This window comes from Anastrepha obliqua, chromosome 1 (genome assembly GCF_027943255.1).
Source record: "Anastrepha obliqua isolate idAnaObli1 chromosome 1, idAnaObli1_1.0, whole genome shotgun sequence".
NCBI lineage: Eukaryota > Metazoa > Arthropoda > Insecta > Diptera > Tephritidae > Anastrepha > Anastrepha obliqua.
The window spans coordinates 125,017,536-125,040,136 of NC_072892.1; the positions used below are offsets into that span (position 1 = coordinate 125,017,536).

At 33.9% G+C, this 22,601-nt stretch overlaps 2 protein-coding genes across 28 annotated transcripts in view; both read left to right on the forward strand.

Annotated features, from left to right (window-relative positions):
* Positions 1–4,771, forward strand: part of LOC129236004 (ABC transporter G family member 23) — a 28,714-nt gene extending 23,943 nt beyond the window's left edge. The window contains exons 8-12 of the mRNA XM_054870129.1: positions 2,416–2,593; positions 2,675–2,861; positions 3,007–3,272; positions 3,334–3,420; positions 3,509–4,771. Coding sequence (XP_054726104.1) covers positions 2,416–2,593; positions 2,675–2,861; positions 3,007–3,272; positions 3,334–3,420; positions 3,509–3,720 — 930 coding nt within the window. The 3' untranslated portion in view covers positions 3,721–4,771. The remainder of the gene's footprint in view (positions 1–2,415; positions 2,594–2,674; positions 2,862–3,006; positions 3,273–3,333; positions 3,421–3,508) is intronic.
* A 6,129-nt stretch (positions 4,772–10,900) lies between these two features.
* LOC129236007 (modifier of mdg4) overlaps positions 10,901–22,601 on the forward strand; it is a 55,028-nt gene continuing 43,327 nt past the window's right edge. For 9 of the 27 annotated variants that reach the window (XR_008581616.1, XM_054870148.1, XM_054870150.1 and 6 more), the window contains exons 1-4: positions 10,903–11,077; positions 11,264–11,570; positions 11,633–11,772; positions 13,335–14,130. Coding sequence is in view for 25 of the 27 variants with exons in the window: in XM_054870148.1 (XP_054726123.1) it covers positions 11,357–11,570; positions 11,633–11,772; positions 13,335–14,130 (1,150 nt within the window). In the remaining 2 variants the exon portion in view is untranslated. Of the gene's footprint in view, positions 11,078–11,263; positions 11,571–11,632; positions 11,773–13,334; positions 14,131–21,429; positions 21,917–22,077; positions 22,590–22,601 lie in introns of those variants that run through there. The other 18 variants (XM_054870139.1, XM_054870138.1, XM_054870137.1 and 15 more) reach the window with 6 other exon arrangements.

The window sequence follows — 22,601 nt, forward strand, 5'->3', positions numbered from 1 at the left end:
TCCACAAATGGAGGGACCTACAGTTTTAAGCCGACTCCGAGCGGCAGATATTTTTTATGAGGAGCTTTTTCATGGCAGAAATACACTCGGAGGTTTGCCATTGCCTGTCGAGGGTTAGAGGCGAATAGAGGCGACCACTATTAGAAAAAATGTTTTTCTTAATTTTGGTATTTCACCGAGACTCGAACCTACATTCTCTCTGTGAATTCCGAATGGAAGTCACGCACCAACCCATTCGGCTACGGCGGCCGCCTAGTTGTGTGACAATAGGCTCACTAATTAATGGGTTATATGCAGTTAGCAGGCCGAAAAAAGCGAAATTTCCAGAATTTTTCCCGAAGACTTTTAAGTTTATTGATCTAAAAATTTGTACACACATTATGTTATCTTTAAACTGTATTTTAAGACTTAGTATTAGTACAAATATTTATTTGGAAAGGAGCTACCGCTGATCTCCGGGAGCTCCTCTCAAAAAAGACGGAAGAGGAACTGGATCCTCTGAAATTAAAAAACCAAACAGATTTCGTTAAAGTAATTAACGAAGGAATAAGCAAAATAAATTTTTTTGACAAATTGCGGTTTCTCAAGAAAAAAATCGATTTTTGACCAAAATTTCGGCCTTAAATTGTTTATAAAAAAAAACATTTATCGGTGAAAAAAAATCTTCGATTAATTACTAAAAAATATATACCAGGTGTATAAGCTTAAATCCGCTGCTTTTTAGTAAAAAAAACCCATTTTTTTTATAGAAAGCAAAAAAATAATTTATTCAAAGTATTTGCCCTCGCTAGCTATACATTTTTCCCATCTCTCGGGCAATTTGTGTATACCACGCCAAAAGAATTCTTCATCTTTCGAGGCGAACCACTCGTCAAGCCATTTCCGGACGTCTTCGTACGAATCGAAGTGCTGTTCGGCGAGCGCGTGACCCATCGACGAAAACAGATGATAGTCCGAAGGGACCAGGTCTGGTGAATAAGCGGGATGAGGTAGCACCTCCCAATTGATTGTCTCCAAGTAGTTTTGGACCATTCTTGACGTGTGCGATGGGGCGTTGTCGTGGAGGAAAATCAGCTTCTCATGTCTTTGTTCATAACGAGGCCTTTTTTCACGCAAAGCACGGCGCAATTTGATGAGTTGTTGGTGGTAGCGATGAGAATTAACAGTTTCACCAGGTTTCAACAGCTCATAGTAAACGATATCCTGCTGATCCCACCAAACGCACAGCATCGTCTTGCGTCCAAAGCGATTAGGTCTTGATGAAGAAGTTGATGATTGGCCGGGATCGACCCATGATTTTTTTCGGTTAGGATTCTCAAAGTATATCCACTTTTCATCGCTAGTCACCACAAGATGCAGGAACGACTTTCTTTTATGCCTAGCCAGCAAGATTTCGCATGTGTTTTGGCGTCGCTCCATCTGTCTATCGTTCAATTCATGGGGTACCCATTTTCCGACTTTTTGGACCTTTCCCATGGCACGTAAACGCATGGAAATGGCTGGTTGAGTGACACCTAACTGCTCGGCAAGCATTTTTTGCGATTGGGTATCGTCCTCATCCAAAAGAGCCTGCAATTCATGGTCCTCAACTTTTCTGGGCCGATTTTCACGCTTCTTGTCACTCAAGTCAAAATGGCCGTCTTTGAACCGACGAAACCAGTCTCTGCAAGTTGTTTCCGATAATGCACTGTCACCATAGGCCTCCACAAGCATTCGATGCGATTCGGCAGCCGATTTCTTCAAATTAAAGCAAAAAAGTAGAGCTTCCCGCATATGCTCTTTTTTTGGCACAAAATTAGACATGATTACGCAAGGAAAAAAGTGTGTTGCTGTATGAAATCACTGATGATGTGCAGTGATTGATGTAAACAGGTGTCGAACCCATGCAAAAAAAATATGGCATTTCTATGGTAACTTGATATGCTCACTAACGCCATCTACGAGCAATCAGCGGATTTAAGCTTATACACCTGGTATATTAAAGAAGCTCGTGTTAAAATTTGGAACTAATCGGTATTGTTGGTCACCGACTTTGAAAACACAAATTTGAGAAAAGCGCGTTTAAAATTTCAAAAGCACTCTGAAACGCCTTTTCAAATTTGCGTGTAACTTCGACAATATTCACCGGAACGCTATTAAATTTTCTGTATGTATTCTTAAATATATGTAGATTAAGAAAAAAAATCTATGTTCTGAAAATTGAAACTGTATATCACCCCTTAATACTAGGCTTAGTATTCCTGCATAAACAGCATCAAAATTAGAATTAACTTTTATTTTATTTCCACAACATTTGGAACATTTTGTGTATTAGAAAAGGCAGTGTTCTGAATAAGATAAATTATTTTGAATTATTTCGATATTAACAAAATTTTAATGGTCGCCGTTCCTTTATTGAACTATTTCTTATTTTAGGTATACTATAAAACGGAAGAAGAAGCATTTAGCGCTGCAAAGCGCACAGAAATCCTGGGCTATATTAGGTTTCCTCATAATTTCTCAGAATCAATGAAAGCTCGATTAGATGATGGCCGATATGCTGATGACGGCACGGTAGAAAATGCCGAATTAACTGTACATATTGATATGACAGGTAAGTAATGTCATGAGAAGTATGAAAGGATTGGAAATGGTTTTCAATTACTCTTTTTTAAATATTGTAAAATAAAAATAGATCAACAAATTGGCTACTTTATTGAACGGAAGTTGCGTGAAATTTTTGGATCATTTATAAAGAGCGTGTTAATCGATTGTAATCTACCAACTGGTTTGGGGAACATTCCTATTCAATTTCAGGAACCTGTTTATGGTTCGGTAGATAGTGAATTTCAGCAATATGTGGCGCCTGGTGTCGTTATGACGTAAGTCTCTATACGTTTCTCGATTCATAAAAGTTAGATATAGTGTAAATATTGAAACAAGGAGCACATTTCTAATGTTACTTTCTTTGTATATTACATATGTACATTTAAATAACTACATGTATGTATGTATCATACACGACAGCATGGTATTCTTCTTGGCCACACTAATGACAGCAGCCGTCTTCATTTCGGAGCGCATGGATGGTGTCTGGGACCGTACGTTAGTAGCTGGAGTATCTGCTATGGAAATGCTGTGGGCTCACTTATTGACGCAACTCATTATAATGGCATTCCAATCGTTTGAAGTGATAATGTACATTGGGCTGGTGTTCGATACTTACAACAAAGGTGATACAGCCACACTCATTGGCTTATTAACATTGACAGCCTTCTGTGGTATGCTTTTCGGTAAGCTACACCTCCTTATAGCTGAATAAAATAAATTAAATATAACGTTAACTTCTTGAAGGTTTGCTCATATCGGTCTACTGCAAATCGCACACAGAAGCAAATTTTGTGGCCACCGGCGCATTTTATCCTATGATAATTCTTTGCGGTAAGTTACCAATACATGCATAAATCCTCAAAAAATATTTCACATGTCCGTATATTTTCATACAAATATAATATATTCAATATATCAGGTCTCCTTTGGCCACTGGAAGGTATGCCGAAATCTCTGCAGGAGATTGTCTTATTTTTCCCGTTTACAATTCCATCTATATCAGCGCGAAATATTATTGAGAAAGGCTGGTCCATTACCAATGGACAAGTGTACAATGGATTCATAGTAATGTCAGCATGGATTGTTATATTCTTTACGCTCTGCATGGTGGGCCTTAAGCGAAAAGCTTAAGCAAATTCGGGATTTTGCGCCAAAGAAGAATGTTGTAGTATTACATTTTGTTTATGTTTGTTTTACATTATCTTAAGCATACATTTCGGTTATGTGAATAATATTTAGTATACAAATTCATATGTATGTATGTATGTAGTGATAGGAAATTTTAAAAGCAGGCATAAGATGTACATATACATATATTTAAATTAAATAATTTCTATGCCAGAAAATCACAAAAAATTAACTCCCAACTATAGACCCATTGTTGGCGACATTTGCTTGCAAAGGTCCGACTACTTACTTATTCATACATATTCATATGTACGAGCATGTATGCAAATTTATATTGTGATCATGCATGCACTCATTTTTATCAAGAACATTACTTTTCTAATCTTTGATAGATTTTGTTTTTATTTTGCACTATTCTTCTTCTAGTTATAAATAATGTGGTAGGGAATCATGTACGATATTTAATAGAAGTAATAATAAATGTATATATGTATATTTATATACTTAAGTAACTATACCAATGTATGTAAGGGGCATAAGTGCGTAAATATAAATTAAAAATCAATATACAAATGACGTTAAACAAAGCAATCTACATTATTATATATAACTATCGGACCCAATAGATCGTTCTGTCAAATAGATTTTGAATGTGACAGTTTATATTTCGACCTTAAGACGTTTTTACTCTGCTGACCCTCACACACCGCCCTATGATCATGGTGACGGTTCTGTTCAGGAGAATTAAAGGAAAGGGTCAGCTCGGGTGACCTAAATATCTTCGCTTCCACGAACTTTGGTCACCCTTTTGGGACCCACTAAAAACCCCGACTGGGATGTCTGCCAGAGGGCTTCAAACTAAGAGGGGAACTTAAGGTTCAAACCTAATTGAAAAATAATCTAAAGGGATAGTGGGAACCTAAAGGTGACAAATATTTATAAAGTGGGTGCTTCAATGACAAAACATAGACATAATTAATTATTTATTAATATTATTATTAACATAGGGTTAATAACCGATATAATAAAGAATAATGAAATAAAACGTATATAAGTATTTTCAGTAATCGCTTTATTGTAAATCAAGTGAATCATAATTATTAACAAAAATCTGTTTTATTTTTATTGTAGTGCTTTATGATATACAATGTTTTTTGTTTGATTACCTGGTGAATATACAAACAAATCTGATGGTTTTCCAACACTGGAACAGGCAACATACAATTGACCATGTGAGAAACATGGGTTTTCTACATAGATTAATTAATAACACAGGTCAACAAAGTATTGTTCTAGGAAAGTGTAGGGTCATTTTCGAAGTATTTTTTTGCGTAGAATCCGAATCCGGGGCTTAAATTGCTCTATCACGTCATGATTTTGAGATATCCTAACCTAAAAGTTCAAAAACGCTGTTTTCCCCCATTTTTAAGGTTATGTAGCTACGAAGATTTTGCTCTTCATAAAAAAGTAGTATTTTAAAATATAAGTCTTCCTCTTTTAAATGCCGTTAAGTTTGCTTAAATATCTTTATTTTTCACTGAGATATCGCATTTTGAAGTTTCCATGTTTGTGAATTTTTCGATATTCGAAAATCCATTGAGATAACATGAGACGTGATACGGTCGATTACATAGTCGCACAAAAAAAATAAAAAAAACTTCAAAATGCGATATCTCAGTGAAAAATTTAGATATTTGAGCAAACTCAACGGCATTTAAAAGAGGAAGACTTATAATTTAAAATACCATGTCCACTTTTTTATGAAGAGCAAAATCTTCCTAGCTACATAACCTCAAAAATGGGGAAAAACAGCGTTTTTGCACTTTTAGGTTAGGATATCTCAAAGTCCTGACGTGATAGAGCAATTTAAACCCCGGACTCGGATTCTACGCAAAAAATTACTTCGGAAATGACACTACACTTTTATAGAACATTCCGAACACATTTTGTTGCAGACCTGTGTAATGTTTGCCTTTTGTTATTCTTAACATATGTTTATCTTCTGTTCTTCTTAAAATGTGTTTGTCTTTTGTTCTTCTTATAATATGTTTCTCTTTTGGTATTCTTAAAATATATTTCGATTTGTTCAGCCCTGCATGATTATTCTTAGAATTTACTTAACTATTTTTATTTATTATTTGTGAATGAAATATTCCTTAATTCGTTCTGAAACTAAAACAGAAGAAAGAATATTGCGAAGCCAATCAAATCTATAGCTCTTACATTTTCTGACTTTTCAATTTGGTCAGGTTCACGATATTATCACTTTTGTATAAACGCATTAGATCATCCAATGTGATCACGCACACACATGATCGCGCAATATTTGTATGGGAAAAAGAAAAGGGTTGTTTTAGGGGTTTCCCGGAAATTATTCGAATTTTTCTCGCAGTACAAAGCATCCTTGGACTTCAAGGTACATTTTAAAAAAAGAATTGTTAAGATTGGTCCATGCGTTGTTGAGTTATGCGCATACCAACACATTTTGCGATTCATTTCTATATTATATTATAGATTATTTCGCAAACCTTTGTGCCGGATTCCCAAAATTAGCCGTAACGGTTTATTACACGAAAAAGTCATTACTATAGTTTCAATATTATTTTAGCAATCAGCAATTTAAGTAAATATATTTGAGGCAAAATTTATAAAGTATATTTAGAGTTATATATTAAATAGGAATCGGCCAATGTAGGTATGTATGTACATATGAACTTCTGAACCGCAGCCTCCAGTTACCATTACTGCAGTTTCCAAAATACAAATCGAAAGCACTGAAGGTATATTTTGTGCTTTATGCTTGTATTTATTGGTTATTAACTAATTTGACAATACATACATATAGAAATAAATAGCGGTCGCCCCTCGGCAGGCAATGGCAAACCACCGAGTGTATTTCTGCTATGAAAAGGCTCGGCAAACTTTTTTGTGTCATCTTTGACATTTGTCAGATGTACAATTTTCACGATAGAAAAATGCGTTAAAATTATTGAAACTTATTATGAAAATGGTCCATCTTTGATAACAACATATCGTAAAATTCGTGATTTCCTGGTGGAAATAATTGTTCGAATGAATCGACAATTCAAAGATAGGTGAAAAAATTTCGAGAAACTGGTTCTGTCAAGGGTAGAAAAAGTACAGGAAGACCAAAAATTTGACGTTTTTTGAGAATATTGTTGGTGTACCGCAAATTGTTTCTGAACAATCTTAAACATCGATATATCCACGTTCTCAACAATTAGGCATTCATGAATCGACTGTTTGGTAGAATTTACCTGTAGATGTTCCCATGGTGAGCATTTATAATGGATGTAATTTTTCACATAATCTTTCACGTATTTTGAATAAAAATAGTGAAACCAGAAATTATCTAAATTTTTACCTGTTTTCTTTTAAAACAACATGTAGGCGCAATCTTTAGAAAGACCCTTTATTCTAAATTTAAACAAGGACATGGAAATCAAAATCGATGATAGAGTAGGAAATATATCAGTACTTCAAAGGCTGAAAGGTTTAGCTTGATTTTCTTGGAAAGGAAAGCTCTTAAAAATCGTATGTAGAAAGTGTAAAATCGTTTGCAGTACGAAATCATTAATTAGGTGCTCTTAAAAATTTACGATTTTTTTCCTCATTTAGAAATAAAGGTTTTAATGTTCTAATTCTATGCTCAATCAAAATAAATATGAACTCACTCGTCCACGTATTCCTCGAAAGAATAAGAAACAAAAATAGACACAGATGTTGAGATTAATGCTATCATTGCTGTGAATGCATTCATTCAATCAGTCCAATGATAAAAATTATGCACGCAATTTTACTAGCAGAAAAAGTAAGCGAGTTAGTATTAGTTGTGGAGCATGAAACAAGGAATTTCGTTTTAAAATCGATATATTCTTTACTCTCATTATTTATTTTCAAAAATGCGGATATAGAATTTGTATGTATCGTGAATCCACAACTGTTACTCCGACTGCCATGATCATTCCGCACCAACTTTTCATATATTCAGGCTAAATATCCGTCCGCCCGTCTGATGTTACAAGCTGTAATTCCTATTGCCTATGAGTTTGTTTGGGAGCGTGTCATTATTCTGTTTCACAAAATTCTGGATGACAAAATTCTGTAAATTGCAAAAAAATTCTGCTTTTTAAAATTCTGCTTTTTAAAATTCTGCTTTCTAAAATTCTGCTTTATTCAAGTTTTGTGATTTTCGTCATACAAGAAGTAACAAAATAAACATTTAATTCATAAATATACATATAGGTATGTTTAAGCGATAACAATATTTTAGTTTAGCCAATTACAATATTTTTTGCAATTCTTTTTAAATATGTAGTGTGACTTAATTCATTTCTTACTTTAATAATTCTTCGCAGCTGTTCGTTTTTTTTAGAAGAGTTCTACGCAAAAATACTGTGGATTGCGTAGCCGGAGTTGGACTGATGAGGGTTATTTTTTTGAAGCGCGGTCGAAGGCCGCCCACGCGAAAAGGAGTTCTACGCAAAAATACGGTGGATTGCGTAGCCGGAGTCGGACTGATGAGGGATATTTTTTTAAAGCGTGGCCGAATGCCGCCCACGCGAAAAAATACTGTGGATTCTATCGAAACTGAAGAAAAAATTATTATTATTATTTTTTATTTAATATCTCGAATAATAATAAAAAATAATAATAATAATAAATTTAATAATTACATTACCTCTTTAACATCGTTAACATTGTATTTTAATACAGAATTTTGTAATACAGAATATTGTAATGCAGAATTTTGAAAGCAGAATTTTAGAAAGCAGAATTTTAAAAAAGCAGAATTTTGTTTTTAGAATTTTGTACAGACAGAATTTCGACACCAACCCGTTTGTTTGATTCCAAGAATTAGCAGCCAACAAAATTAAATTTTACTAATCAATGTGCGGGTATATAAATTGTGAATTTAGCCTTCTTTACTAGTTTTTAGTACATTATGTGTTTTAAAATAAATAAAATAATGAATTACCAAAAAAAACGCCAAAAAATTGGGACCAAAAAACGTCCCAAACAGTTTATAGTACGCACAAGCACTAGCCAGAAACGCAAATATAACGCCAAAAAATAGGCACCAAAAATATATTTCCTACAAGTTTGCACCAACAAACAAGCGCCACAAAGTAGGCAGTGTTATTTCTCACTAGAAATTAGCAACCACAAGGAAAGCCTGTAACTAATGCACATTTTCAAGATAACGACCCGCAAATCAATTCAAATGTTATCAGTTTGTCATAATAGCTTATGTGCAATGGCGAAGTATTTAAATTTTCTGCAAAAACATAAAATTTACCTTTTTTAATTTATTCCATGTATTTTTTTTGCAGTGAACCCTCTTCGCGTACGTTAAGTATATTACTCAAGGCTTGACCGTACAAATTTAAGTGATTGTGGGAGATAATTGGATTATCTCCAAATTTTTTTAAACCAAATCTGCCTTAGCATTTTTTCTACGCGCATTTTGAAATTCATCTTTCCCACCAAGATAAGCACTGAAAAACGCATTTGCTCAAATTCTTCTATCACAATAAAACGTTATTTATTTTATTACTCTTCAATTAACTTCGTATAATAGTTTTATACCTATATACTCACATTTTATTTAAGTTCTCCAATTCAAATATAACTTAATTAACCGCTACATAAAATCGCTTTTAAAAATGGCTAAATATCTATGTAAGTATACATGCACTTACAGTGCTTCCAATTCCGTTATACTGCCAAACTAATGACGAAAAACTAAACGAACAGAACGGATCATAAATTGAAGAGATTGAGCAGAATCACATCAAACATAATTACACATAGATGGCCACAATTCTTTGCTGCTTGTCAATATGGTGATAATTCAATTACCTGCCGCCTTCTAAAATTTAATATTATATAAATATTCAATTCATTCTATTCAAAGTGATATCGGCAGAACACACTATGGAGAGAATAATCACTCATGGATAGAACAGCTAATTTAATTTTTTTATTTGCCTGGGTTTGGAGATCGTCAAAGTTAAGTGTTCATTTACATTATGTGTTTACACTTTAATTTTAGAATTGCTTTTATGAAAATTAATTTTCAATAAAAAGAAAAAAATTCTAATTAAGCATAGAAAACTGTACTTTGGATTACTTCTTAAAGATGTGATTTATGCACTGCACCATTGTGACGTCACACGTCTTTTTGATGAACGCAATATTGCATTTTATCATTTTTGACTTAGTATTTTATAATAGTTGTACTGATGCGTGCACTAAAAATTTAGAGCAGTTTAGTCAAATTTAGTGCAGTTTAGTGCAAACCAGCTGATTTATGATAAAAAAAGCATTTGAAGCATTGGCGCATAAAAATGTAACGAACCGAACAAATTGAGTAAGACTTGTTGACTAGGTAGATCAGCGACGCCAATTCAAATAATTAATCCATAGAAGATGCGATTTTTTTCACCTAGGAATCACAGGAAAATATTGGAACACGTGCTTATATGCAATATGTATGCATTTGTGTAAGAAAAAAAGGAGCAAAGAATTTGCGACGAAGAATTCGTAACGAAAACCTTAGCATCGTCCGCAGACAAGGAGTTTCAAATGCAATTTAAGGTAAATCGAGAACATTTACTGATTGAGTTGCATCTAAATATTAAAAAAATAGTAATACATTTATTTTGAATAAAATCACATGAAAATGTGTTTATACCATATAACTACTTACATTTCTATTATTCCGAAATACAAGAGGGGCAGCATGTTACGATTTTGAGTCTATATTTGTGGACTACTATAAAAAAAAAGGTTCAAGTCATCACATGGGCAGTTCAATAAATTTCTTTGATTTAATTCTTTAACTTCTGTTTTCAAGTGCTGAACTAACTTGCACCAGATATGACGCTTACGTAGTCTATTGTAGAAAAGTGTGGGTTAGTGCTTATTGAAACAACTCGGTTCAAAACAGTTTAGAGCGAAAAAATCCTAGTATAAAGTAAACTTTTTAATCACCTGGTTCATTATCAAATGAAAAACTTGCATAATTTATTTGAGTAATTTGTCGATCTGGCAACATTCAGAGCAACCCTGTAATGAGCGATAGCCAATCAAAATTAAGCTACTAAAATTTTCGTTTACGGAAATAAACTCTTTCCATAAAACGCATACAACGCCAAGCGTTTGGTCGAAATTGGATTTCATTCGTAAATTTGAGCGAGAACGGTTTGTATTTTGGAAAAGTAGTGTTGGTGCGGTATAGCTATTTAGAAAAATAGTTAAAATAAAGTTGGATTCAAAGTTATAACTTTTCAAGTGAATTGAAATCAAAGCCGAAATTATTAGATAATTGTTGGTGGTAAGTATTTGCATTTTCGGTGAATTTTAAAATCTTCCAATAATTTTTACCTGGAGCGAAAATAATTTCCCAGTGTTTTTTATACTCGTAAAAATGGGTTTTATTTTAGTATAAACAAACTAAATAAAACGATATTAAACTAATTAAAATTGTGGCAGTGGTTATTAAGTTTGTTTTATTTTCTAGAATTTTCAATTCTTGGTACATACACAAATTTATCGATTTGTGTGAGCAAAGACATCGGATCAGACGACGACTACGTTACTGTTGCCAGCCAACATGGCGGATGACGAGCAATTCTCGCTCTGTTGGAATAATTTCAATAGCAATTTATCTGCTGGCTTTCATGAGTCGTTATGTCGTGGCGACTTGGTGGACGTGACGCTGGCTGCAGAGGGGCAATTTGTTAAGGCACACCGTTTAGTACTATCGGTCTGTTCGCCCTATTTCCGTAAAATGTTTACCCAAATGCCGGCCAATCAGCATGCTTTCGGTAGGTGTAAATTTCCCTTTCGTTGAAAGATATTTTTTTAATTTTTTCAATTTTATTTTTAGTTTTTCTAAAGGATGTAAGTCACACGGCACTCAAAGACCTTATACAGTTCATGTATTGTGGCGAAGTAAATGTAAAGCAAGAAGCTTTACCTGCGTTTATTAGTACAGCAGAGGCTCTACAAATAAAAGGGTTAACTGATGTAAGTATTCATAACGAAGAAATTGAAGTACAGAAGCACACACCTGGTATATTCGCTGTACTCTTGTTTTTTTCGCCATTTTCTAAAATGTGTGTATGTATACATCTGTTTATGAATGTATCGTGGCGAATTTGTAAGAAACTGTACCCACCCTGTAAAAAGAAGCGTCAAAATTGTTTGGGATTTTTTTTTTCTGAGCACATCTGTCCCAAGCATTAAAGTATAACATACAAGGCTAATCTATTGAATTGAACAACAATTACGTTTTTGTTTTTTTTTTTTTTTTTTTTTTTTTTGTACAAGTATGATTCTAAATGTTAAAATTTATATGAAAATGTAAACAACGGAAAATCAGTATGCGTCGAAATTAGAAAATTTAGAAAGTCTTTAATTTAAAAAAAGAAAAAACTACGTCAGAGAGTTTTTCTTTGACACTTTTTTTTATCTCTACAACCAAAAGTAACTAACTCTTACAATAAGTAGAAACAATTTATTTCGAAGACAAAAAAAAAATTTGTTTTTTTGCGGCCACCTTTACCTCCTGACACAGCCTACAGCCTTTCATAAAATATAGTAAGATTAAGAAAATCGGTTATACTTTACTGAAAAGACCCGGATTCATGTCGGCCCAAGGACTCACTCTCAGCATTCCCCAAACATTTATGGGAATGTTTATGCCGTTACAACTACAGCAACACTAACTACATTTTAATATTTACGTGGCACTCTCGTAACTTGGTCAGGTGTTAAGCAGAAATCTCTGTGTAAAATGCAGAAGGATGTTTTTGTGCAACATTTAATTATTACGGTAGAACATTTTGTGTCGGTATTCTACACAACGAAGTAATTACCATTGAAATCCAACTTTGTATTCGATGGAGGCAAATTACATTCTAAAATTGCTAGATACTACAAAATTTCTGCGCGTTTTGTAACCATTGCATCCCACACCATGACGCTGCCTCCTCCATGCTTTATCGTCTTATTTGCAGATATTGTTTAGCACTTGACTCGCCTTACGCCACACAAACCGCTTGTCGGTCTCAAATTGCAGTATTTCAAAAACCATCGCATTGGTTACACTCAGCTTCTACTATAACTACTGAGGAAGTTTTGGAGTCGTCTTTAATGCAATAATCAATTTTTCTTTCTATCTGGGGTGTGGAAATCTTTTGGGGCTTCCGCTACCTCTTGATTGATCTTTTTTCTCGCCCTTGGTCTTAAACTTGGTAATAATATAATATATGCATCGATTTGTACAGTTTTTTTTTTTTTTTTTTTACTAAGTCGTCTTTTTTTTTTTCAAAAGAGGAGTTACATAACAATTCTTATTTTTCTATCTAACATTAGTTATCGAATAAAAAAGGTTGTGACCTGACGATCGCCATCAGGACACTTTATTTTTAAACAGGATAGTTCTGAACCTTAAGAATTGGTATTACGGTAAAGCCGGTCCGGTTTTTATTTTCTTAAAATAAAATTATGATCCTTTCACGACTGAACTTGAATTATTTTAATATAAAATACCTGGTTTTATACTAAATAATTCAAATTTTTTTTAGAGCGATCCACCACCGTCACAGTCGCCTGCGGAACCTTCAACACCCACGCCGCAAATCCAACAAATTTCCTCTCCGCGAGTTCGTCAACGTACATCAACTTCTCGTTCATTTAAAATAGAATCGGTGGAGGACTCGGGAGATGATAAACAAACGCAGATTGTCATACAAACAACAGCAGCTCCTGCGGCGCAACAAGTGGTTGCTCAACCACAGTCCCAACATCTGCAACAAACTCAAAGTCAAACGCATATAGCACCTCAGCAAATAGCAAACACCACCACCGCCACTACCACTGTTGTTACGCATAAACGACCAGCACGCAGCGTTGCAAGTGGGCCACACATTAAACGCACCAAAAGTACAATTGACCCCTTAGATACAAGTGAGTCGAGTGGGGCCCCACAAATTACTGTACAAACGGCTGTCGTGGCTGCCCCTGCGTCTGAAACTAAAACGCAAGTTCAACAACAAAATGAAACCGAATACATAGACTTGCCGATAGAATTGCCCACGAAATCGGAACCAGATTATGCTGAAGATGCTGGAGACGTAGAGGGAGGAGAAAATGAGGCCACATATGTAGAAGATGATTCGTACGGTGAACTTCGGTATGATGATAGCTACTTTACAGAAAATGATGAAGCACCTACGGGTGCGACGACGGGGCAAACTAGTGCTGGGTCAGGTGGTGGTGGAAGTGCAACCACATCAAAGGCGTTGGTGAAACAGCAACAGTCATCGTTCACCGACACATCATATGTGGACGTGGCGGATCAAGCGAATAGTGACGCACAAGGTTGGTTGAATACAGTAGTTACTTTTGTAGTTTTAAGAGATTGGTGCAAGTGTAACCGAACTATTAACTTATTGTTGTTAATGGGATTTCATAGATGTAAAAAGTTATTATTTATAATCAATGTTGTAAAAATTAGAGATGATGTTAATTTTTGAGTTAATGGATCGGTTGCACTTGTCTCCAGGTTGTGTAAAGTCAATTTAATGAGGGTTGGTTGTATTAGAGCCGTAAATAAGCCCTCGTTAATATGTTCTTGTACCAACGAAAATTTTAGTCTGTAAAATGAATACGTTTATTTAAAGTTTTCCCATTCGTGTTTTGCGCCTATTGTATACAAATTGCATTGGCTTCTTCGGACGATGCAACGGTCGTGATTCGGTTCCCTTTTCTATTTTAAGTGCAATTATTTGTGGTAAAAAATGGTGTTAGCAGATTTTTAGTGAGAGCATAAGAAGGAGCAAATAACTGTTGGTGAATTTAAGTGAGAAAAATGTTATCTTGTTTATTTATATTTTTGTTTAAAGCTGCTTTTCGGTTTATTGAAGATTGTAAAAATACTTATTTGAACGGTATACAGTGTTATGTGAAATTATGTATGTGTAATTATAACAGGTAAGCTAAAATATTATAATTATTATTCATATTGGCAAATCGTCATATTCCAGCACAAAAGCTGACTTAAAACAGAAATATTTTAGCTTATTTTTAGTATTCAGGCATTTTCTGCCTGAAACATTGCAAAATACCAATATTTGTCAACAATATCAAAAAATTAAAGACAGTGTAAATAGTATTAATTGAATTAACGCGATATTTTGATGAGTTCGATTTTTTTTTTTCTGTAAATTTTTCATGATTTTTACAATGTTGTCAATTTTCTTCATATAAGAAAAATTTAACAACGCTCAAAGGCAGTAAAACAAAAACAAAGCGTAATGTAATATTCCTTTTAATCTAAATCTATGAAAAACAATTTAAACAAAAAACGCGATGTTTCTTTGATGATTTTTTTTTTTTACAGATTTTGTACAAAGTTGAGTTATTAGATGTTGCTAATATACAAGCAACGGCAGTCATTGCCGAGTCGATATGTAGATTTCATTTATAGAAATATATATCTTGAGTTAAGGTTTTTATCTATGTGTGATGGTTTTGCCTCGCTTTATAATTGCGGACTAGTTTCTGGATCGGGTTTTCGTTTGCATTTTTTTTTGTTTTATCGGTTTCTAGCATCAAGTATGGTTTAACATCCAATTCTTGTAATATGTCAATTGATGCGTTGGTGAAGTGAGTGATACGATATGCCTTTTTAATGTTTGGTAAAGTTGTGCTAGGCTTACGAATCGACTGAATTACCAATTTGCTCATGAAAGTGAAAAGGGTTTGAATCAATCGTGCAAATGAAATTTTTGCAATCTCGAACTTTAATTAATACACTTCCTTGTATTGCTGTAATTAAGGCTATATTCAGAAACTCATAAATGCGCAGTAATTGCAGCGCTGGCAACACTGCCAATGTGACAAGTGATGCAATTGATAGATTTGTTCATTTGCGAAAAGATTTGTTGCATTTATGAACGCGTTTTACACTAAAATGGAAGTATTATTGAGTTTAGTCGTTGACGATGTATTTGAAGTAAAAAGTGATTTTTTTTTTTTTGCTAAATTTAAGAAAAAACAGACGTGTAAAGCTAAAAAGAAGATCACATATAGCAAGATGTTCATTAAAACGAAAAATTCCCAAAAATAAATCTGTTTTCCCTAGTCGCTAATGCTTTTTGATTTATTGTGATTGTAATTTATTACTTTTCCAATTTTCAAAAAAAAAAATCTTTTTTTGAAACAATTGGAAAATTTTCGCTGCGCGATTTGCCCCTATTTTCAAATCTTTATTCACTTTTTTATTTCTCCCGCCACCTTATTCCACAAAACACTCTTTTTCCTCCTCCCTGAAGCAAATTCACTTTCCATGCTCAGTCGGACTCTGAGAAGCAACTTTACTTCCGATGTACTTAGATAATCGCTAAAATCAAGAAAAATTTAATAAAATGTTCTTTTAATAACGTATATTTAATATATCTTTGCGTTAAAAGCTAAAAAAAATAGTTTTATACTCACTTCATCAGACATCATATTAGCGTAATCAGCGGCAGTATTAATAAAATTTTTCCTGCAAATAATGCGCGACGTTTGATACAAAAATGGCGTTTTGGAACGCGATGCATTTGCAGTACTGCCATATTTGCATTTCTGAACGCATTGCCAACACTGCAAAAGTACGTTGTGCATTATAATGCGTTTCTGAATATACCCGTAATCACTAAAACCAAGAAAAGTATAATAAAATAAAGTTTAAATATCGTATTTTTCATCAAATTTTGTATTAAAAGCTAAAATAAATAATTAAATACCCACTTTTCATCAAACATTGTACTAGTGTATTTATTGGCAGTGTGAAAATTTTTACTGCAAATAATGCACGACTTTTAATACAAAAATGACGTTTAAGAACGCGTTGCATTTGCAGTACTGCCATATTTGCATTTTTGAACGCACTGCTCACTCTGAAATGGTATGCTGCGCATTATAATGCATTGTTGAACATACCCTAACAAATTTCTGATTTCAATGTGGTCAAAAAAATGAACTTAAAACTGATTCAAAAAGACGGAAAAATCTTGGTAGCTGTAAATTACGAGTTTGGCTATGTTCAGAAACGCATTATAATGCGCAGAACTTGCAGCGCTGACAGCACTGTGGGTATATTCAGAAACGCATTATAATGCGCAACATACTTTTGCAGTATCAGCATAGCGTTCAAAAACGCAAATATGGCAGCAAAAATTTTAAGACTGCCATTTAACGATGTCTGATGAAAAGTAAGTATAATAGTATTTTTTTTAGCTTTTTATGAAAAAATATATTGAAAACACGATAGTTAAACTATATATTTTATTATATTTTCCTTTTTCTTATTGTATATTAAAGTGTGTTCCATCTAAGCAACCAATTACAAAGGCAAACGGGTTTTCTCTGCTGTTTTCGAACTCAGTCATAATTGTTTGTTGCTCTTCAACAGATGGCCATTTTATTTCACTCTTCAATTTACATATTGCTGTAATTGTTGGCCCCTATTATGAGTTGCATTCGATCTTCGATATTCGTTGGTTGTCGAAGATCGAAAATCGAATGTCAATTTGGTATTATGAGCGGTGCAATGCTGTCGAAATTTTCGTTGAATACCGAATTTAGAGTCGAATGCAATTTTGCTTTCGATTGTGTAGCGTATTGTGGGAAAACTTGTTAAAATGTAAGTTGTTTGCGATTATTTATGGTTTTATAGTAACCAAATAATAAATACATACTAATGTTGTTAATTTTATGCAGGTCGAAAGTCTTGAGTGCCAAACAGCAATTAGAAAGGCTAGTTGCATTAATGGAAGAGAGTCCCCAATTCGCAAAAGGGATTTGCACCAAAGTTCAAGCAGCAAAAAAATTTAAGGAATTTACAACGGAGCTGAATTGCTTGGGACCACCAGTTAGAACGGCAGCAAAATGGATTAAGGTTAATAATGGTTTTTTTTGTGATGTTTATAGAAATACATTTTTATTTTCCCTTGGCAAGCATGGGCTGAAATAAGTAGAGGAACTGAAATACATATTTTTTTCGAATGACGAATAATTGAATAAAGAAAATTTATAACAAAAATAAAACAGAAACTGTAGAGTAAAGGTTTCTATTTAATACTTTTTAGATTTTTCTATAATATTCTAAGAACTTCATTTCTTATGTTTTCTGTTTCTCCGTTATTTGACTCCACTTCAATATCTTCAGCATCATCGTACACAGTGGGTTGAGCAAGTCCTATCATACCTTCATTACCAATACTCAATTGGTACGATCCCTGAGCACAAAATCGAAGAACTGTGGCTAGCTTTAAAATATTTGAAATGGATTTGGCTCGGGTGCACTGCTGCAACTGGTTTTCTGTACTGGACAGTAGGTTCACAAACACCTCTTTAGATAATCTAAAGTTCTTTAAAAATCTGTAAGGAAATTTATGTAATATTAAGTACGTCAACACATTTTGAAAATTCTAAATTTACTCAGTGAAAGCCATTTCTAGGGGGTTGGCTGCGTCCCTCAACTGTTTTCTACTTCTAGCTAGTTCCACTAATCTTTCATCGTCCGATGAATCGTCAAACCACAACTCCGTGGTACTCATTTTCACAAAAAATACTTATTTTAACTTTTAAAAATAATGTTAACAAAGAATTTCAACACAATCGGTTTTTCTTTTATTTTGATTTGCTGTATCAGCTGAGAAAAAATTATCTATTGTAAATGCGTCGAGCGATCGAAATTCACAATAGTCCTATTCTTCAACGAATGAGCACCATAATACCAAATGAAAATTCGTTCGATCAGCACTTTCGACTACAGTCGAAGATCGAATGTTGCTCATAATAGGGGCCGTTTTGTTGAAAAGATAATGCGCAGCTCCCTTAGCAATATCAAAGCGATCCGAAAGCTACCGGAAAGTGGTCCTGCTATTACATGACTTCCATAATGTAATGTGTAAACATTTTTCTAATGAATTCCCACAACATCCGGTCCTTGCAGTTAACCAAAATGGAGTTAGGGTGGCTTTTAAACACTTCATAAAATGATTTTATTGAAAACTGATTCAACTGGATATCGAAAACTTACCTTAAAAGTGGACCAATTCAATCGAAAATGAGAAAAAAATATATACTCGGGGAAATGATTTTATTGTTCCAAAAAAAGATTTGTTTTTCCGTATTTTTCGTTTTAATAATAAACTTCTTACAAAATATGTCCTTTTAAGCTTTACTAGATTTTTTTTTCCTAAATTTAATAAAAAATTATCAGTTTTTGACTCACATGCATCGTCGGCTACTAAACTTAGTAATAATTCCATTTTACTGCAGGGCGCGTTCTTAAATGCAGCAAATTTATTCGCAAAACGTCAGCAAATCTATCAATTGCATGAAACATACCAATACATACAAACAAAGCATATCATTTTGACGTAAGCCATACCTACGGCGAAAAATTCAGCTGGGTGAATGCTGTCACCTTAATAAATCCACCTTGAAACCTTACTGAACAGAAATGTGAAAACAGTTCGTCATGCTTAGCTGTCATCGATATCGATAGCTACCCGCAGCTAAAAAAAACCTATACTACATTTTTATATTGGCTACGGCGAAATTTAAAAAATAAATGCATTAAATTAACTGTTTCGTTTTCTTGCAAATGCAAAGAGTGTTTGTAACCGAATTATTTTTTTAAGTTATGTGAATGCTCGGCGATATGAAATTGACAGTTTGCAAGAAATAGTTGATCGATCGGGTCGTGGGTAAAGCAACTGCCAGTTATCTTGAACGAATGCACTATGGCATAACGAGTTGCCATTTTTCGATATATGCTGCGATCGTACGCTGCCATGCTTTAACTTATTTTTGCTGTCCTCTTTTATTTCGTTCAATCTAAGCGCAAATAGACTAGTCAAGCGGCTTGCCAACCATGCAACAATTTCCACCACCAATTTTTGTATTTTCTGGCTGGATGTTGAAGTATGATTAAACCGCTTTTGTATGTATGAAAGCACAATATTATGAACTACTCTTATCAATTGAAATCAAAACTTAACTGAACAATTAAAATAAATAGTTTATTTTGAAAACAGAGCACAATTGCATTCGGTCCTTTAATATCGCAATAGAAAGTAAATAATTCATACATTTGCAGAGGTTTTGCAGCAAATATGAAAATAAATAAAGTATCTAAATGATGCAAAGGAACACGACCTCCACATCGTCAGTAAAGTTTTGCCTGCTTTGTTTGGTCAATACATAGAATCCAGAAGGTGACGCTTCTAGAAAGGCTTTTCGTCATTTCGCCTTGGTAGTGGTACTCCAGCATGTGCAAGTGGTGATGATTCTGCGCCACAAAATGGAAAACTCCATTTCACAAATTTCGTGTAAACCGTCCGTCTTATGGACGAAGTGCTCTATGAACTTCGCGCACAGATCTATTTCTTTCAAAGTAAATTTCCACAATTTTGAAGCATTGTTCTGGCTTTAAACGATTTATGATGACTTATTAATCCTTACTGCACAGAAATATCAATAGGTTTTGGCATTTTTTGCTGTTAAACCATAGTTATCGATATCGATAGTTCCCATGTAGCTAAATAAGCACGCGATGTAATAAAGTTCTTACTTATTGGATAGTACGAAATGGCTTCAAACAATTCGAATGTGTTTAATAAGTATATTTAAAGTAAAAATGTTAATTTATTTATTCCTGCCGTAAATCTACTAAAAGTACAAATTTAATTGTCATATATATTTATAATATAAACCTATTTGTATCATTTGCTACGATTTTTTATTTTTTACTTCGATTTTTTTGGTTTTTTTGGTACGCAATCGGTTTAATGAGGTGTCAACCCTAATATGTTTATATCAACGATTTGTGTTTTCATTTGTTGGTGAATATAGTGAAGTGAATTGTGAAAAATAATTTATTTGAGTAATTGCAATAGGAAATAGTGAAATCCTTTATTAGCTTGATCGACATCATTCTATATAAAATATTGAGGAGCAAATTCACACGTACGCATATTTATTCAATTTAATATTTATGAATTAATTTAAGAATGAAAAAAGGAATCCTTGGCCACTACTATCTCACTCGATACGTAAAATGTACGCCAAATATGTTCAGCTTTAAAATTACTGGCAATTTTATTTAACAGGACATATCAAAAAGAAACATTCTGACATTTGGGTTTTTTAGTCGCATCGAAGGTGTCTTGGCATCAAAATTGCTTTTGATTAAGATTTTTTATACACTTATTTTATCTTCTTCAACTTGGTGCTTAATAACAATATTACTATTGAAGCATTTTCATTATGAAGAAATGATATACATGTAAGTAAATTAGTTGTAACCAATTACTTGTAATTTTAAGCTTTCTGTTAATTAGCATTTCTCAAAATCGTTGTTTTAGGTACAGTACTGGCACACAGTTATTGACTTGCAGCCCGTTCCAAAACAACCGTTTATATGATAAAAAAATATTTTATTAAAGTCTTTAATACAATACAATAAATCAGAATTAAATTGCAACGTGTGGTCGTCTTTTTATTGAAAAGTTATTTCAGCCTTACCACTTCCTGTAGTAATGGCTGATATTTTCTGATGTATGAGACTATTTTATGTAATGTACTATCATAATTGTTATTATTATTGTCATTGCAACACAGGTGAGGGTGAGGTGAAATTTATACGGAGCCAAAAAAAGAATGCCCAACTTGTCTATAACGGCTACATATACAACAAGAAATTGACACAGGCCAATGGCCAAACTACGTGGCGCTGCATTGATGTACTAAAGCTACGATGCAAGGCTGTCGTCATTACAAAAAAGAATGAGTTGGTCGCGGCGCGACGTTCTCATAATCATGAAGATCACGTACAGCGCATCGGTCAACGCCCTCTGTATAATGTAGAGGAAGACCTTGGCGAATATATTGAAATCAAACCCGAAGACCCAAAACTTGCTGACTTAATGAGCGTTTCCAACATCGAGATATGCACTCAGAAAAGTGGCAAAGAGTATAAGTTATTCGTGCCAACACCGGCGATAAGAGCCGCTACAACAATATGGCCCAATTATCAGCAAGAATAAAACGAGGTGGTAGCGTAAAATAACTTCCAGTTGCGTTGTCTGTAAAGAATCTTTAAAATAAAGTAAATATGTATATGCGAAACACTACTTTCATAGAAATAAAATCAAATAAAAATTAGTTGAAAACCTTTTATGTGCTTAAATATCTCCATTTATTTGTTTAAAATTTGCTTTAGTTCATATTTTAAAGTAAATTTGCATTCTCTGATTGCTATTGTTACAGACACGAACTTGATGTTTATTGTTAGCCCCTGGGCTACACCATGTCTTGTGCTGCGCAACTACATGTACAACTGCCACAGTCGAAAGAACAGCAAGGAGTACTGGCGCTGTCATAACTACTCCAAAAAGGTGCAATCGGAACGTTGTCGTGCGCGTTGTGTGTTAGAGTATGGTAAACTAAAATCGGAATCTGGGGGACTCCATAACCATCCGCCCCACACTGAAAAAATCGAAAAAATGATTGAACGTAACCGTATGGTTGAATTGAACAATAGCGGAGGACAAGCCGCTGGCAACGGCGGAAGTAGAGGAGCTACTGACCTGAAAAATAATAGACGACCACTATCAATGTCCATACGAGTGCAGCAAGATCCCGGAGATGAGCTGATCGACACGTCTATAATGTTGCTAAATAACAAATATAGTACTTAGAGCTCCTAGTTTTAACATTGGCATTTATAAGATAATTAAACACCGAGAGCAAATAAAATTGCAGAATTAAGTTGATACGCAGTTATAAATAGC